At 57.7% G+C, this 18,605-nt stretch overlaps 1 protein-coding gene across 1 annotated transcript in view; it reads right to left on the reverse strand.

The window, feature by feature from the left end:
* Positions 1-944: 944 nt before the first annotated feature.
* STK32C (serine/threonine kinase 32C) overlaps positions 945-18,605 on the reverse strand; it is a 97,296-nt gene continuing 79,635 nt past the window's right edge. The window contains exons 4-12 of the mRNA XM_017513559.1: positions 17,790-17,963; positions 16,775-16,812; positions 16,524-16,613; positions 16,229-16,332; positions 15,426-15,542; positions 13,935-14,060; positions 13,716-13,847; positions 2,600-2,667; positions 945-1,609 (exon numbers count right to left, since the gene is read on the reverse strand). Coding sequence (XP_017369048.1) covers positions 1,468-1,609; positions 2,600-2,667; positions 13,716-13,847; positions 13,935-14,060; positions 15,426-15,542; positions 16,229-16,332; positions 16,524-16,613; positions 16,775-16,812; positions 17,790-17,963 — 991 coding nt within the window. The 3' untranslated portion in view covers positions 945-1,467. The remainder of the gene's footprint in view (positions 1,610-2,599; positions 2,668-13,715; positions 13,848-13,934; positions 14,061-15,425; positions 15,543-16,228; positions 16,333-16,523; positions 16,614-16,774; positions 16,813-17,789; positions 17,964-18,605) is intronic.

Raw genomic sequence — 18,605 nt, forward strand, 5'->3', positions numbered from 1 at the left:
CTCGGCATTTCCTTCTCAGGGCTCCCTGTGGCCCAGCTGTGGGGAGTTGGCATCCCTGGCTCTGCCCCAGGGTTGGGGGTGATCAGGGGAACCAGACAGCACCCACGCCCCACCAGTGTCTCGGGGAAGGACAAGGAGCACCACCTGCCACGTTCCCCAAACGCACTTAAACCCCACACCTGTCCTTCCCCCACATTTGCCTCTGACATCCCCACGTTTCCACCGAGCACACAGGGCCACCTCAGGGCCTTCACAGGGACCGGGCCGCCCTTCCTGGTGGTGACTTGGGCGCCATGTCCCCCATGTGAGCTGCTAATTCCTTCTGGGATTCAGAGGGCAGGGGCGGGCAGGGGACGGGGGGCTGCATCCTCTCCCCTCGGACTTAGGACTCTGCTCCTGGCACGTCCGGTTCTTCCCCAGATGTTCCTTGGCCGTTGCCATCTCAGCCCACCCAAGGACAGGACGGACCTGTTTGCCAGGGGTGCAGCAGGGATCGTGGACACAGATCTAGACACATGTTCACCATGGTTGCTGTCCTGGGAGGGGGCGCAGACCCGACACATGCATTCCCCCAGAGGAACGGAGTGCTGGGCTGACGGGCTGAGCCCATTCTCCAGCGGGACCAGAGAGAAGCACACAGGCCATTTACCCAGTTACAGTCCCAGTGACAGAACCACCTGCCACAGCGAGAGGGCTGTGTCCCTTCACGGAGGGCCGAGCACTGCCTGGCACTGCGGTGGCTCCACCGTGCGTGGTGCTGTCCTGGGCTCCTGCCTCCAGCACCGTCAACGCCTCCCGCAGCCTTATGGCTCCAGGGCCACGGAGACAGGCACGCACGCCATGCCGTGCTGCTGGAGCCCTGGGGAGGCTCTGCTCTGAGGAGCTGCCCACCCCGAGTCCAGCTGGGCCTGACGGCTGGGCAGACACAAGACACACCACAGCAGGCGCTTCTCACACTGTAATTCTCAGAGGTGAAAACTATACAGAAGCAGCAGAAATGCTGGAGCAGTGTGATCAGAAAACATCGGCCTCCCCACCCGCTACCCACAGCCCGCGCCCTTGACCTCCAAGAACTGGGCCGAGCCTGGGCACCCTGCAAGTGCTCACCTTGTGAAGTAGGCCACGCCCAGCCTGGGGGCCAAGCGGGGCCAAGGGCTCCTTCCCATTTGTGGCCCCGGCCCCCTGTGCGCAACAAAGGGGCGCCCAGCAGCGCTTTCGCCATTAGGCAGGTCCCAGGGCCCATGGGCAGTGCCCTCCTTGCTGGCCTCCACAGGTGCCTGCTGCACCCACAGCCTCTTGTCCCATCCAACACCACGAACCCGAGGTATGAAATGTGTCCAGGGCGCTGCGGGCACTGCCAGCCAGGCTGCTGGGTGGGAACATAATGCCAGGCTTCTGCCCTGTGGCCCTCCTCTGGCAGTTGAGTCTCTAAACCAGCCTGAGGGTGAGGACCACGGGCGTCCCGGCCTAGCCGCTCCCGGCCGAGGGGCAGATGGGGCCGCACATGGGCAAGGCGGAGGGCTCTGCCTCGTCCTCCAGAGGCTCCGCAACATCCCTGGGCCCAAGGGCGGGGAGAGGCTCGCTCAGGAGGTCCTGGCTCCTCTTCAGCCTGGGGTGGCAGGAACACATGGAGGGAGTTAACGCCCCCACCACCCCAGCATCACTGTCCCATGACCTGCCCGGGGGCTCAGGGAACAGGCCATGGCGTGGGTGCCCAAGTGTGGGCCACAGGCTGGGTGTCTGCTGGAAAGGCCATGCCCCCGATGCAGTCACTGGTATGACAGGGGGCCTGGGGGTGGGCGGGGGCATGCGAGGACGCTGGCAAGGCTTGGCGTGTTTCCAGCCAGAAGGCCTGAGTGTGCAGGTGCCACAGGTCAGCGACCTGGGAACGAGGCTTGGCTGAACCTCATTCATCACCTGGACCTCTGATCCCCAGGGTCTGCACTTGCCAGCCTGCACACCCTGCCCACAACAGCTCAGAGACCACTCCTTCAGGAGGCACTCATGCAAGCACAGGGCGCACCCATGGCAGCTGGGCCCCACCGTGGCAGCTGCTGCTGTCCCTGGCCTGCCTTGCCTGCCACCAGCCACCTTTGCCCTTTCTGTTCCCTCGTACTTGCAATTTGGGAAAGGTCAGCTGAGTGACTGGGGGCATGCCTGCGTCGGGAATTAACGTGGCCCTGGCAGGGCCTCCTAGAAAGCCTCCTCCCCTTGTCTGGGCAAACGATTGGTCTCTTCCCAGATGATTTCAGCCACGGGCCCTGAGTGGAGCCCAAACACGCCAGGGCCTGGCAGGGGCCTCCCGCCGCTCCCCTCCACAGCTGCTGCTCAGAGTCCCCAAAGAGAGCAGGGGCCATGCACCCCAGGCCCACAAAGGTCATGTGGCTGCGGGGTGGGGGGGTCCCAGGACTTGTGTGAGAGGGGGGCCACACACCCAGGCCCATGGAGGTCACGTGGCTGTAGGGTCTCAGGACTTGCATGAGAGCAAGGCCACGTACCCCAGGCCCACAGATGCCAACTCATGTGACCAAGAAAACTTTAACCTTGGCCCCATTTTCCTCCTCCCTGCCACCACGCTTACCCACCCCCACACACTCACTTTTCTCTGTTAAAAATCACGAAGTCTTGCTGGATTGCATCAAGGCAGTCTTGAAGATAGTCGTTCTCCTGTGGACAGAAAGGCACACATGAGTCTGTGGGGGACGTTGTCCAGGTCCCACCCATGTCCCCTCAGGTGAGTGTCTGGCATCGCTGCCGGGCCTGCACCTGTGGCTTTCTTTGGACGATGGCCTCTTTGGTACTGAAGCTGGCCGCGCAATGCTGGCATGGTGTGGGAAAGCATCATTAAGGGGACCGTGGACTACCAACGTGCGGGCAAACGGCAGACCCAGCTCAGCCAAGTCGCAGTGGGAAGTGCAGAGAGCCGCGGGCCTGGAGGTGACGTCGAAAGCACCCCACCTCCTGCAGCTGAGGGCAGAGGACACCCACTTGCGAGGACAGCAGAACCTCAGGTCCACAGCCTCGGGAAGTCGCCCTGAGAGGGAGGGAGCTGGGCTCTGGAGGCCGGACGGGACGTGTGAGTGGGTGCATGTGAGAACGCTCACCCCTATCTAGATACACAAAAGGTACAGTAAAATCCAGTGTTACCATCTCACGGGACCACCGTCCCACACGACTGGCCAGTGGCAGAGGCGGTAAAGTTAGGCAGCGGGTGAGGACAGTCTGCATCCACCCGAGACGGACAACAGCATGCTTTCACGGCCCCGCCCCAGGACTAAGGGCACTCTTCCCTGTCACGGCGTTGTCCATGCCTCGACACCTGGACACACTCACCCACCATCCCTGGGTCCTATTATTACTTTTTGAGATGGAGTCTCACTCTGTGAGACTCCAGGCAGTAGTGCAATGGTGCCATCTTGGCTCACCGCCAACCGTCTCTTGGGTTCAAGTGATTCTCCTGCCTCAGCGTCCCGAGTAGCTGGAATCACAGGCATGTGCCACCACACCCAGCTAATTTTTGTAGAGATAAGGTTTTACCATGTTGGCCAGGCCAGTCTTGAACTTCTGACCTCAGGTGATCCACCCACCTCAGCCTCTCAAAGTGCTAAGATTACAGGCGTGACCCACTGCACCCGGCCCCGCGGATCCTATTAATGCTGACTGCAAGTACTCTGGACACCCTGTAACCACACGTCCGGAGTGCAGGAGATCAACCCTGTGACGATGCAGAAACCTGTCCTCTGCATTGTTTCAGGGATCTGGTGACGTGCGTCACACTGGGACGCACCCATCCGGGAAAAGGATAAGCCATCTCACCTTGCACCTCTTCCCTCTAGGAAGGAAGCGTAGGGCTTGGCACATTTCCTGGGTTTGTGGAGCAGCTCACATTCCCCACCCTGAGGCAGTGCCCTCTGTGCTCTCCCGGATCTGTGGTGGTGTGACGGTTCCACCCTGGCAGCGGGAATGTGGACTCTTTCTTCCCAGCCCTGCATGGGCTCCGCCTGCTCCTCCTGTGAGGGCCAGCACCTGGCTGAGGGCTCAAGAAGCCGCCAGCAGACTCCCACACACTCTGCGGGCAGCCCTCTCCTCCACGTGGATGGTGGACTCCCTACAGGACTCACCATCCTGGCAGGGGACGTGTCCTTAGTCATTGAGAAGAGAGACAGACTGGGTGATCTGCTGTGTCCCGGCACTCTCTGGCCTAACCCTGATATAGACAAGTGTGCAAACTCTGGCTGGCCAAGTGATGGTGACCCAAGGCTCAGATCGCGCAGGGATGAAGGTCCAAGTGAGGCTCAGGGCAGGACTGAGCCACCGGGATCCTGAGATTCACAGCAACACAGGGCGGGAGGGGCTGGGGTGGATGCTGGGGACACGGAACACGAGTGCTCGCCACGACCCTGTGCACAGCCAGAGCAGGGGCTGTCGGTCATCCTCCCGCCTCCACGGCCACGTTTTCCTAGGCAGAGAGGCCACCGGAAGCCTGAGGAGCTGCCCCAGAAACATCTGGAAGAAGTAGCTCTGAGTGGTGCCTGAGCCTGGCTGTGGAGCGCTGAGACGTGTCACCACGACCCGTTTCCACAGGGACTCTCTTCCCCAAGTGTGTGGAGCACTGCCAGCAGGACAGCACGGCGGTGTCTGTGCCTGGCCTGGGTCTGTCCTGCCCTTCCTCTGATGGCCTCCGCCTGCACCTCTTCCTCAGCGGCCTGCCTTGGGTGGCTGGAGCCCTTTGCCAGGGCACACACGGGCCAGGAGGCCACAGGGGCGCCCTTTGCCCATGACTGATGGGTGTGGGCACTTGAAAGCCCAGCGCCGTCAGGGCAGGCGACCTCTTCAGTCACGGGCGATGCTCCCACGTCCCCTGAAGGCTGAAGCCACTTCCCACAGGGTTTCCAGATTTCTGCTTGAAAGCCAAGCCCTGCTGTCATTTCCCATCCCGCAGGCAGTGGGGGGTGGGGGTCTCTCCTGGATGAGTTAACTCCCACAGGAATCCCCATCTCAGGGCCCCATGGCACCTCCATACGTGCTGAGACGCAGCATCGGACCCCAGATGTCACCCACAGTGACGAGAGGCCTGGGAAATGGGCCAGGCTTCCACCCCTGACGCCATCACACATCTGCCTGGCAGCTCAGGTGCCGCTGCCAAACCTCTCCTTGCATTCACTGGAAATGCAAGGCACCAGAATAGTCATATCATGTCAGAAAAGAGCAAACCTGGGGGCTCCACGGGTCCTGATTTGAAAGCTTGCTACAAAGCCGCCGTCATCAAGACGGTGGGGTCCCGGCTCAGGGCAGACATCCGGACGGATGGAATAAAGTGGCAAGTGGGAAGACAAGGTGTGATGTCAAAGGCTATTCAAAGGGGGAAAGAATCGTCTTTTCAGCAAACGGCGCTAAGACAATCAGAAATCCACCGACGAGGGCATGAAGCTGGACCCGCACCTGACACCGATCATAGAAGTTAACTCAAAATGGATCAGAGCTTAAACTATACAACACTTAGAAGAAAGTGTGGGAGTCAATCCCTGCGGCCTCAGCTGAGGTGATGGATCCTTAGCAAAGCACAGCAGCCGAGGAAGAAATGGCCACATCAGACGTCAAGGTCCAAGACTTCCCTGCTGCAAATGGTGCCCTCCAGAAAGAGAAGAGAGCCCGTGGAACAGGAGGAAATCTGCCCGTCACCTGTCTGATAAGACACCTGGGTCCAGGAAATAAAATACATGACTGACGAAGAAACACAAGGACGAGCAAGGACCCTGGCTTCTGCTCTGCTGCGAACAACATGGAAGGTCTCGTTCCCATACCGGCAGCAGGAATAATGCTGAAGAAATGAAAGCCGATGACTTTTCCTGGACGCATCAGAGCGCGGAGGTCAAAGCACCGCCACGAGCCCAAACTCTGGAGAGTCGGGTGAGCAGAGTCACTGCCGAGACCCGCTGGCCTGGAGCAGAGCTGATGGCGCAGGAGCTGCAGGGACACCTCCCAGGCAGCCCTGGGAACGGCTGCGGCTGACTGCGGAACTCCTGGGCTCCCGTTGTCTTATGGCGCCCCAAGCCTTCTGTGGGTTTTCCCCTCTGGGAACCCTGCCAGGTCTTAATGAAGCCAAGGAAGATCCCTTCCGGGCTCTGGCATGGGAGGGGAACAGTCACCGCTGTGACTGACACCCGGAGCATTCTCCATGGCAAATGGAATTTGCTCTCTGAGGGAAAGACTTATCTCACTTGGGGGAAGACTGTTTTTCAGCCTGTACCCCTCTTTAGCCTTTCTGTCTCATTTACGGGAGCGGAAAAGCAGATATACAACTGTGAAGGGGCACAGGCCCCCGAGACTGAGATTTAGTCTGTACCACCTTCTCAACACACCAACGGGGCCTCCGCAGCATGAGGGGGATTCCAGCAGTAAGGGCTGACATGGACTCTCTGAGGAGATTTAGGGAAGCCAAGGGTAGCTGAGGAAATGGAATCAAATGTGAAGCCTCTGGGACCCACAGCTACGCAGACATTAAACCCTGCCCCAAACCTGGCCAGGAAACATAAGCCTCACAGCAAAGGCCTGTGTGCTGCAGTTCCTAGTACCAGACACAGCATGTCCTGCTTTCCACAAAAACTACAAGGCATACTACAAGCGGGAAGAAAATAAAAGTGTGCAGAGAACGCACGCTTGAGAAGGCACCCGCATACAGCACCTGTGCTGGGATGATCAGGCGGGAAATTCAGAGTCACTCTGATTAATATGGTAAAGGCCCTACGGGAAAAGTAGGGAGCAAGCAAGAACAGATGGGGAACAGACGGGCAACGTCAGCAGAGAGGTGGACACTGCAAGGGGGAATCAGAAGGAAACGCGGGGAACAGACACGAGGCTGCCTCTGATGGTTCCTCAGGAGCCTGGATCCAGATGAGGAAGGTGTGGGTCAAGGTGGCCAGGGAGACCCACGTTACTTCTGGCTAAATCATGACAAGCTTGCTTGGCTCGGAGTACACTGAAGTTTACACACCGAAGTAAACTACACTGTTGGTGCAGTCCATGAGAAATGAAGAGGCAACAGGAGGCCTCAGGTGAAGACCGTCCCGCGGTGACACCGGGGTGGCTGCAGGGCAGGGGACACGGCTCTGGTCCCACGAATGTCTTCTCAACATGGAGACTGCATGGGGGCCTCGTAAAGAGGGCGTGTCCAAAGATCTGTGAGAAGGGAGTGACCTCTGCTCACAGGATCCGGGAGGGTCTTTGCAGATGGGAGCTGGCAAGGAGGAGAAAAGCCTTGCAGGGCAGAGGGCACGGAGCGCCTCAGGCTCTGCGGAGGTTCTCGGAACATGGAGTGATTTTAATTGCTCTATGATAAATGCCCCTGATGCAGTGGGTGTGGTCAGACCTGGTGGTTCCTCATCTGCTGTACTTCTGGCGCAGCTGCACCCTGGTGACAATCAGTGGTAAACGCAGAGCGTTAGAGGGATCTCCAGTGCTCTCTGCCCAGCTGTGTTGCCCATTCCTTGACCCTCCCCTTCCACGCCCATAAAATCCATGAGATTATGCACATAAGAAACGTGTGTGGAGCCCAGAGCTGGGGCCAGCGCTGTTCCCACGGTTGCGCTGGACCCCTGGACACATGCTGCAAATCCTACTCTTGTGTCTCGTCTTTACTTCTTTTCCTCAGTTCCTCGTCACCGCCGGGACTAAGGGTACCCACGTGTGGGGCTGGGGCTGGTACCCAACAGGAAGGAATCTACGAGCTTGAAGAAATGTCAACAGAAACTTCTCAAACTGAAATGCAAAGAGAAAAAAAAGTGAAAAAAATGAACAGAATATCCAAGAGCTATGGGACGATTTCAAAAGGCACCACATCTATATCACCGGATTTCCAGCAGGAGAAGGGACAGAGAACAGAATATGTGAAATAATAAGGACAGGGAATTTTCTGAAATTAATGACAGACACCAAACCACAGATCCAGGAAGCTTAGAGAACACCTAGCAGAATGAATATTTTAAAAAATCTGCACCTTGGTATACCATTATTCGAACTGCAGAAAACCAAAGACAGAAAATCCTGAAAGGCACTAGGGTTGAGGGGTGGGGAGGAATCCTACTTATAGGAAAAAAAAAAGCAGATTTCTTGTTGGAAATCACATAAGCAAGAGTAGAGTGAAATATTTAAAGTGTTGAAGGTAAAAACCTTCCAGTCTAGAATTCTATATCCAGTGAAATTATTCTTTAAAAGTGAAAGAAAAAGACTTTTCTTGACAAACAAAAAGGGTAGGAATTTATCTCTACTAGACCTGTTCTATAAGACGTGTTAAATGAAGTTCTTCGGGAGAAGGAAAGTGATTTAGGTCAGCAACTTGGGTCCACATAAAGAAAGGCGGCGCTTTAGAGGGGGAATGAATAAAGGCAAAATGAAACTTCTAACGTTCTTAATTGATCCAAAAGACAGCTGTTAAAATAACAGCAATAACAACGTAGTGAGTAATGACAGCGTACAGATAAATGAAGTGAATGACAGCAGTGTCGTCAGGGACAGGAGGAACGCAGGAGGGGTGCTGACACGAGGCACACCCACTGCACACGGGTGGGCAGAGTGTCAGGTGAGGGTAGACTCCCATATGCCAACAGTATACTGCAATGTCCAGGCCAACCACTAAAAATATTTCAAAAAGAAGTACAATTAATATGCTAGGAGAGGAGATAAACTAGAGTCATATAAAATCCTTAATTAAAACCAGAAAAGGCAGAAAAATAGGGAGAAGGGAAAGCAACACATCCAACCAATAGACGACAGTTACAAACATGGTAGGTGTCATGTTGAACCGTATCAGTGACGACTTATTTATAAGACAGCACGTCTCTCTCTTGCCCAGGCTGGAGGGCAAGGGCACGATCATAGCTCACAGCAGCTTTGAACTCCTGGGCTCACGTGATCAATCCTACCACTGCAGCCTCCTGTGTGGCTGGTATCACAGATGTGTCCCACCACACCCGGCTCATTTTCAAATTTTTTATAGAGACAGGGTCTTGCCGTGTTGCCCAGCCTGGTGTCAAACTCCTGGGCTCAAGCAATGCTCTCACCTCAGCCTCCCAAGTCTCTGGGACTACGGGCATGCACCACGACACCTGGATAATTTTTCAAGTGTTTTATAGAGTTGGTGATATGGTTTGGCTGTGTCCCCACCCAGATTTCAGCTTGAATTGTGACTCCCACAGTTCCCACGTGTTGTGGGAGGAACCTGGTGGGAGGTGATTGAATTATGGGGGCGGGTCTTTCCTGCGCTGTTCTCATGATAGTGAATGAGTCTCATGAGATATGATGGGTTTAAAAATGAAAGTTGCCCTGCACAAGCTCTCTCTCTGCCTGCTGCCATCCTTGTAAGACATGGCTTGCTCCTCCTTGCCTTCCACCATGATTGTGAGGCCTCCCCAGCCATGTGGAACTGTAAGTCCATTCAACCTTTTTACTGTGTACGTTACCCAGTCTCAGGTATGCCTTTATTAGCAGCATGAAAATGGACTAATACACATGGGTTCTCACCTTGTTGCCTGGGCTGGTCTCTAACTCCTGGATTTAGGCAGCCTCCTGCCTCGGCCTCCACGGTCACTTTAAATGTGAATGGTCTAAAATACACCAATTAGGTCAGGCATCTGTAATCCCAGCATTTTGGGAGGCTGAGGAGGGAGGACTCCAGGAGTTTGAGACCAGCCTGGGCAACATAGTGAGTCCTTGTCTCTACAAAATGAGCCCGCTGTGGTGGTACACGCCTACAGTTCCAGTTATTGTGGCAGCTGAGGCAGGAAGGGTCACTTGGGCCCAAGAAGTCAGGGCTGAAGTGAGCCATCATCGTACCACTGCATTCCGGTTGTGGTAATAAAGCAAGCAAGAAAAAAAGGAAGTAAAATAAGACACGCCAATTAAAATATATTGTCAAGAGTAGACTAAAAAAAGACAAAAAAATTTTTTTTAAATGCGGATAGACATTTCCCTAGACACACACAATTCCCGATAAAATGCCTCAAAAGATGTTCAATATCATTAGAAAAGGCAAATCATAATCACAAAATCACTGTACACTGAGATGCCAATAACTTTTAGTTTTTAGATGGAGCCTCATTCTGTCGCCAGCCTGGAGTGCAGTGGTGCGACCTCGGCTCACTGCAACCTCCAGCTCCCGGGTTCAAGCAATTCTCCTGCCTCAGCCTCCCAAGTAGCTGGGAATACAGGTGCCCACCACCATGCCCAGCTAATTTTTGTATTTTTAGTAGAGACAGGACTCACTATGAATCTTGACTTCACGATTCACCTGCCTTGGCCTCCAAAAGCGCTGGGATTATAGGCTTGAGCCACTGCGCCCAGCCTAAGATGCCTATAATTTAAAAAACAAACGAGACGATAACAAGACTTGGCGAGTATAAGGAGAAATTAGAACTCACACACTGCTGGCAGGGGCACAAAATGGCACAGCTGGTGCAGAAAAGGGCAGGCGTTTCCTCCACACATGACGCCCAGAGTCACATGTGACCCAGAGGGTTCACACCTAGGTGTCTGCCCCCAAAAATAAAAGTACATATCCACACAAAGACTTGTACGTGAATATTCACAGCAGCATTATTGATTATAATGAAAAATATTAACAAGTGGAAAAAACAAATACTCATCAACTGATGATGGGATAAATGCAGGGTGATGTACATGTGGAATATTACTCAGCCATCTGACCGGCCACAGCGTGGATGAGCCTCAGATGCACCCCACACAGTGAGGAAGCCAGCCACAAATGACCACGTCATGTGTGACTGCACTTACACACAACGTCCACAACAGACAAACCTCAAGAGACGCAGAGCAACTTCGTGGCTGCCAGGGGCAGAAAGGAGAGGGGAAAGGGCCGTGACTGCTCATCGGTGGGTCTTTCTCTTACAGCAGATGAACAGATTCTCAATTCGGATGGCAGTGGAGGATGCACAGCCCTGTGACTATATTAAAAACCACACAAATATATGCTTTATCCACGTGGCTGCCTTGTATATTGTATGGAATGTGAATTATATCAAAATAACGCTGTTTCAAAAAACCTCTCTCAGCCTCAGGGTTAACAGTGGGACATGTTTTTGGAGTGATGGGTGCCTTTCGGAACACCTCCCACCCTCCAGCGAGAACATCTCCCCATAACCAACCCAGACAAAGCCAAGCTCCTCCAGTTCACAGGTGCCTGGCCTCACCCATTCCTACCCAGAGCCTCCCGGGAACGCAACATGGCCAGCCGGGCTCTGCACATGGCTCCGACCTCCTCCTGGGCCTGTTTCTACAGCCCCAAGCCCTGGCTCCAGACATGCTCTGGTAGGGAAACTTAAATACCCAATGGTGGGAATGCCAAAGAATCCCCCAAGAACCTCCCCACCATCCTGTGGCTCTCAGCAGCACCTCACCCAGCAGCACCTGGCAGGCGACAGCTCCCCACCTGCACTTCCACCTGAGGACACCTGGGGTTGCCGGCTACGGTCCTGGAGGCGGGGCGAGGATGGGAGCCTGACCCACTGGGGGGCCTGTGTTCCCCTAAAATGAGGGCCCCAGGGGATAACCCCACCCCTGCCCCCCATATCACGGTGAGGAGGGGACTGACACCCATCTTCTGCCCAGGAGCAATACAGGGCCTGCCAGGTCAGAGGCGGCTGCACAGGGCTGGGGCATGAGAGTCCCAGGGCATCCAGCACAGGCTTGGGCAGGCCCGGGGGCAGAGGGACCAGCAAGGGACCCAAAGCATCGCTGTCACCCCAGCATCAACACATAACCGTGGCTCCTCCTTGGTGAGTATCAGCCGCATCCTGGTGGTATGGGCCCAAAACAACACATTCAAGTCCTGATCCTGGGTACCTGTTGAATGTGACCTTATTTGGAAGTGAGGTCTTGCAGATATCATCAAGATAAGATGGGGCCATATTGGGTCAGGGTGGCCCAAATCCAGTGCTTGGTATCCTCGTAAGAAGGGGGGAGGAGGCGCAGGCACACCACAGGCAGCCCCCATGCGGTGGCAGAAGCAGGGCTGCAGGGACGTGGCTTGGCCAAGGCAGCCTCTGCCTGAGGCTGGGGGCAAGGACTGGCTTCCTTTCCCGGAGTCTTCAAAGGGAGCACAGCTTTGCTGACACCCTCACTTTGGACTCGGGCCTCCAAACGGTGAGACAACACGTTTCTTTTTATCTCTTTTTCAATCTGCTGATTTAAAGGGAGCCCGTTGATGCTCTACTGTGAATACTGTGTCCACACGGAACATGAACCACATCCACACCGGGACACTCCCTCCTCATGTGGCAGAGGAGCAAAGACGCAAAGGAGGCTGAGGTCACCCTTTCACAACAGCACTGACCCCATCCAGGCGGGAAGAACCCACCTGGCCCCATCGTCCCCCGAAAGCCCCTAACACCGCTACAAAAGGAACCAAATGTCAACATGGGTTTCGGGGAAATGTTCCAACCACAGCAGCTATCAAATCCTCAATGAGACCATGACCTCAGTCAATGCTGGCTCACACTCTGGTGAGACCCAAGAGCAGAGAACACAGCTACCCATGCCTGGACTTCCAGTTTACAGAAACTATGAGATCATAACATGGCCGCCCAACAGGTTCACCTTGTCCGCTGCCTAGACAGAGCCGATCATCAGGACAAGGGAACGGCAGGAGACGGAGCAGTTACCGCAGAGCCAGCTGTGCACCAGGCCGTGTCGTTACCACTCAGACCCGTCTCAGACACGACGCATTCCTGTTCTTCACCCACCTGATTCGTGGTCACCTGTTCTGGCAGCCTCAGAATACTAGCACACCCAGGCGAGCGTGAGGGCTTCATGTGGCCGTCCCTGCACACAACTGATGCTGGCACACCTGGGCAAATATCAGGGCTTTACATGGTGTCCCCGCACACACAACCAACACTGGCGCACCCGGGTGAGTGTGAAGGCTTCACGTGGCCGTCCCCATGGACACACAACCGAGGCCAGCACGCCTGGGTGAACATGAGGGCTTTACGTGGCCGTCTCCAGTCACACAACCGAGACCACCACACCCAGGCGAGCATGAGGGCTTCACATGGCCGTCCCCAGAGTCACACAACTGAGGCCAGCACACCCAGGCGAGCATGCGGGCTTCACGTGGCCGTCCCCAGTCACACAACTGAGGCCAGCACACCCAAGCAAGCGTGAGGGCTTCACGTGGCCATCCCCAGTCACACAACTGAGGCCAGCACACCCAGGCGAGCATGCGGGCTTCACGTGGCCGTCCCCAGTCACACAACTGAGGCCAGCACACCCAAGCAATCGTGAGGGCTTCACGCGGCCGTCCCCGGCACACAACTGACGCCAGCGCACCTGAGCAAGTATAAGGGCTTCGCGTGGCCATCCCCCCACACACGATCAACAACACATCTGGGTAAGCGTGAGGGCTTCACGTGGCCGTCCCCCCACACACGATCAACAACACATCTGGGTGAGCGTGAGGGCGTCACGTGGCTGTCCCTGCACACTCACAACCCCACCCCTGGCTGTCCCTGCACGCATGCTTCACGAGGAGGTGGGGGCTGGGAAAGGCAGAAGGGAGGTTTTGGCCTTCTCGTGGCTTCTGGAAAACGGTGTGCTGGACTTCCGGGATGTGTGGCCTGCCAGGGGTCCCTACACGCCTTGCCCGTGGTGGTGGAGAGAAGCCCGACCCAGCACCCCACGGCGCCCCAGCCGCCCGCGCTTACGGACTGGGAGCTGTCCCTGCTGCTGTCCCGGGACTTGTTCTTGGCCAGGCGCTTCTTCTTCTTGTGCAGGGGCCTGGACTCCAGGATCATCTCCTCCAGCTCGAAGGTTGGGTCGCAGTGCAGACGGCCTTTCTACAGAGGGATGGGTGCTGAGCCCGGCCCGTGGGTGCCGCCCGCGTCCAGCCCCAGGGTCCCCACCCGCGCCGCCCACAGGCTTACGTTGGGCACAAAGCCCGGCTCCACCGTCTTCTCACTCAGGTGGTCCCACCGCACGCCGGCCAGCGCTGGGGCTGCCTGCACCTCCCGGAGGCTGGAGAACCGGTGCTCAGGGTTCACAGTGAGGAGCTGCAACCAGGCCTGCATCAGGGCGCCCGGGGCCCACAGCCCGCAGCCCCCGCAGCAGCCTGGCTGGACCCTGGGCCCATCACCCACCAGCACGGAACAGCCCACCACCCCAGGACAGGGCACCCTGGGGAGGGTTCTGCCAGGCCTGAGGCTCGGAATTCAGGAACCTCAGGGCCACGCGAGGAAGGGCGGTGCCGACGTCAGGCACAGTGCCGTGATCAGCTCAGCATGTGGCCCGAGGGGCGCCCGACCTGAGTGGTGCTGCCCAAACCCCTGGTGCTGGAGGGCAGCAGAGGGCCCGCAGGGAAGGCTCTGCCAGGATTTGCCAGGAGGTGGCAGCCGAGGCCTGGCGAGCGGCAAACACTCTGCACGTGGCTGGCCCCACGGTAACGACTCCACAGCCATTTCCTTCACCACAGGGGGCCTCTGCAGGACTCGGGGTCCAGGGCAGCCATGCGTGGCCAGGGAAGCAGCATCCCAGCGCTGACACCTGCTGTCTTTCCAGGGCAAACGCTGCAGACCCGGAGCCCGTGCGGGCTTTCCCTGGCGGGCTTGGGCTGGTGCGTCATCCCCAGTCCCCACACAGGCCTTCTCTAGCCCAGTGCCACCTTGTGAACCACCTGGGCAGGTGTGGCCGAGCTTCATGGGGCTAGAGTGGGGTTGGAGGTTGTCTCTGGGCTGGGGAGAGGCCCCCACAGGCCAGGCCTCCCCAGGGCTTGAGGCTACTTCGCTACAATCCCAGAGCAGGAGGCCCCACATGCCTGAAGATGGGAGCCGGGAGCCGGGCCCCCTCCCCTCCCTGTCCTGCCCGGGTTTGGCTCTGACTCCAAATCCTCCATGGTGTTAAAGTGAGGCTCTGAATGGGGAGCTATGCTCCCCAGTCAATGCACAGCCCCAGCCCAGTCCCCAACCACAAATGGGAGGCACCGCTGATGGCCACACCCCTGCCCAGGTCCCTGCCGGGCTGATGTCCCCTGAGAGGCATTTGCAGTGGGCAGTGGCTGCCTGCCTTCCCCAGGAGGCACTGGGGTAAAGGGTCCCAGAGACAGCATGGGCTTGAACACGCCCAGCCCATTCCCTCCTTCCAACAGGTAGGGCATGGGGACTGGCAATGGCTCCTCTGTGGTGACCAGCAGGGCAGGCACACGGACCTGCTGTAAGGGTCCCTGGGGACACAGCTCAGGGATCACCAGATCATGACCTGGCAGGGTTTGCTTCCCAGGGCTCGGGGCTGCCATCTGCGAGGCCCCCGCACGTTGCAGTGAAGGGACCTGTGCCGCCAGGGGGCGGGTGCCCCGAGCTGCAGGTGAATGCGGGAGGGAGGTGGGTGCTCAGTGGGCGAAGAGGCTCAGGCATGGGGCTCACCTTCCGCAGCAAGGCCACCATCTCCTTGGACCACGTGGGGACATACTGGACACTCACGGTACTGAACAGCTGCACCAGGGACTCCACGGCGTTGCTGGAGTGGATGTCGTAGGGCCTCTGGAGAACAGGGAGGCAGCGCTGGGCAGGTCCTCCTGGCTCCCAGGACACCCAGAATAATGCCAGGCACAGGTGCCAGTGCCCTAAGAGGCCCCCCTCCGCCCACCCCAAGTGCAGGCACAGTTCTGAGCATAGCCTGGCCTCCGCCTGCCGTGGGGGAGCCTGGGGGTAAAGCTTGCGCCTGGGTCCTGCGCCATGGCTGGTGTGCTCATCTGGCTGGGATCCCAGGTCCAGGCAGACCAGAGGGCCAGGAGAGAGCCGGCTTCCTCAGGGGTAGGGTCCCACGCAGGGCTGAGAGGTGTGGTCTGCAAGAGGGCCCCCAGCCTCCTGGTCTCCAGGACTGGCCTTGCTGTGGCCACCAACGGTGAGAGCACAGGGACCCACAAGAAACTTTTTGCAGAAAGTTCCATGGCAGCACCCTTGCTGGCCAGTTCTCAGCCCTGTCCACCCACACAGAGGCCAGCCTGCAGGCCCCCACAATGCCCCAGGAAACCGCCTTGAGTCTGTCCTTCCTCCCCCGGCTCAGGCATCCCACCACCGACTGCACTTGGCTAAAAGCGTGACTCCTCAGGCAGAGCAGAGACATCCCTGAGTGCCGGGACACTGGGGCGGCCACCTCCCTCCCTGGCGTTCAGGCCACCTGCTGGTGGCGGTGGCCAAGCCCGTGGGCTGCCGGGGGTCCATACCCATCCTCGCAGCAGCTCGTACGCCATCACCCCCACCGACCACCAGTCCACCTCGAAGGAGTAGCCGGTCCCGCCATTGACAAAAGAGTGGAAGATCTCTGGAGCTTTCCGACAGAAAGAAGGAACAGCTGAGCTGCCGCAGGGTCACAGCCCAGACCCGTGCGCACAGAGCTGGCACCCTGCGGCCACACCCGGAGACCAGGCCGCCTCCAGCATGGGACGGAGAAGCCGCTGAGGCCTGTCCTTCACACCTGGAGAAAGCCAGCTCCCACCAAGAACCCCAGCTCGGGCTCACCCATGTACGGCTTGGTGCCCGCTAACGCTGTCGCCCGCTCCCCGTCCTTGATGATGGTGGCGATGTTGAAGTCGGTCAGGTGCGCGTGTCCTGTGCGGACAGGGGGCAGGTGTGACTGTCCCAGGACCAGAGATGCGTCCTTGTGGGCAGGACCCCCCTTTCCCTACCGCTGCATCCCTGCCAGCACCCAGATTGGGCTTTACACACCCGGCCCCCACCCACCTGGGCCTCACAAAGCCGGCCCCACCCACCTCTCTCATCCAGGAGAATGTTGTCAGGCTTGACATCTCTAGAAAGGGCAGAAAGTGGGAAGGCGAGTTGGGAAGTCTGCAGTTTCTGCCCTGGAATCCCCGCCACAATTCCTGGAGTCCCCAGGACACTCCATCCACCCGCTTGAGGCAGGGGCCTGGGAGCCTGACTTGGTCCTTAGACAATGCTAGGACCTCACACCCCTGGGTGGGGGCAGAGTTAGCCAGCCACTTCATTCCCTGTGGCATCTGGACAGCAGCACAGACCTGGCACCAGACACTGGGCGGGGGCCTGGAGCCCCAGAGTACAAGAGGAATTGCTGGCAGGGCCTGCCCTTCTCCCACAGCCTGGCCTCCTGGGGACCAAGCTGCCTCAGCTGTCAGTGTACTCTGATTTCCAGGCACACAGCCCCGCTCAGTGACTGGGGCCCGGGTCACGAGCAGACATCAGAGTCCTCACAAGCAGAAATGAGGCCGCACTCTATTCGACTTCAAAATGCACCCCATAGGTATCTCCTACCTATTCCATAGCTGCAGAATTTCAGCCTAACTCCTGCTTCCCGATTCCACTTCCTTCATAATCTGCTTCCTATTTTCTTTTTTTAAGTTTTACTTTCAGAGCCATCACACCAGCTCTGCTTCCTAATTTCATCTGCTTCAAGCTCATGTTAAAATTAGTTTGGATTCCCCGGGACATGGCGGACAGGCAAGCGGGAGCCTTCAGTTAAACAGACCAGGTGAACGCCACCTGCTGTGACCCGGCCCGTGGTCTGTCCACCAGGGCTAACGGCCCTCTGTGTCCAGTCTCAGCTGCGGCTGCTTGGACCAGGCCCCCTAGACGGACACCCAGCTTGCAGCTATGGGACTGACTTGGTCGGCAGGGGTGCCACAGCTGGGGGCAGGCTCTCAGGCAAGGGTGGGGCAGAGGGGCTGGGCGGCTCTGTGGGAGTGTGGACCCCCCGCCAGCGGCCTGACCCAAGGCTGCAGCAGCCACACCCGCCATCCACCACGCACCCACCTGTGGATGATGTGCTGGCCGCGCAGGTAGTCCAGGGCCAGCGCCATCTCACAGATGTATAGCCTCACTGTGTCCTCGGAGAACTGCACATTCTGCTGCAGGTGGTAGCGTAGGTCTCCGCCCAGAAGCAGGTCCACGACCATGAACATGTCCTCCTCATCCTGGAAGGAGTACCTGTGGGCACCGATGAAGGGCCTGGCGTGCGCACAGCTGGGGAGCCAGTCATGGGTCCTCCCACAGCTGACACATCTCCCCCTAAGGACCACAGCCCCACACCAGCATCAGCACCCAGGCATTCCCAGAACAGGGGCCTGCCCAAGGCACTGATTCCACCCAAGTCCAGTGCTGCTCTGAGCCCAGACCCCGAGCAAGGACAGACCACCCTGTGCTGGAGCCCAGTTGGGGGCCAGAGGCGCCTGTGTGTGGCAAATGCAGAGTAGAACACAGTGCCCATCGCTGGGTTGCTTCCAGCTGCCCTGGCTCCTCTTCAGTAACATGGGGACACAAACATCTGCCTTGTAGGGTTGTTAAAGAAAACGAGGCAGTGTATGTAAAACTCCTGACAGTGTCAGGCACTTTCTAAACAGCACCCGTGGTGATGACGATGGCAGTGACAACAGTGGCAGTGACGGTGGTGATGCTGACAACAGCGCCGGTAATCGTATGGTGATAGGAGTGGCTGTGATCATGGTGGCGGTGGTGATGGTGGTGGTGGTGATGGTGGTGATGGTGGTGATGGTGATGATGGTGTTGGTGGTGATGGTGGTGATGGTGGTGATGGTGATGATGGTGTTGGTGGTGATGGTGGTGGTGGTG

Source organism: Cebus imitator, unplaced genomic scaffold, assembly GCF_001604975.1.
Source record: "Cebus imitator isolate Cc_AM_T3 unplaced genomic scaffold, Cebus_imitator-1.0 Scaffold495, whole genome shotgun sequence".
NCBI classification, from domain to species: Eukaryota; Metazoa; Chordata; class Mammalia; order Primates; family Cebidae; genus Cebus; species Cebus imitator.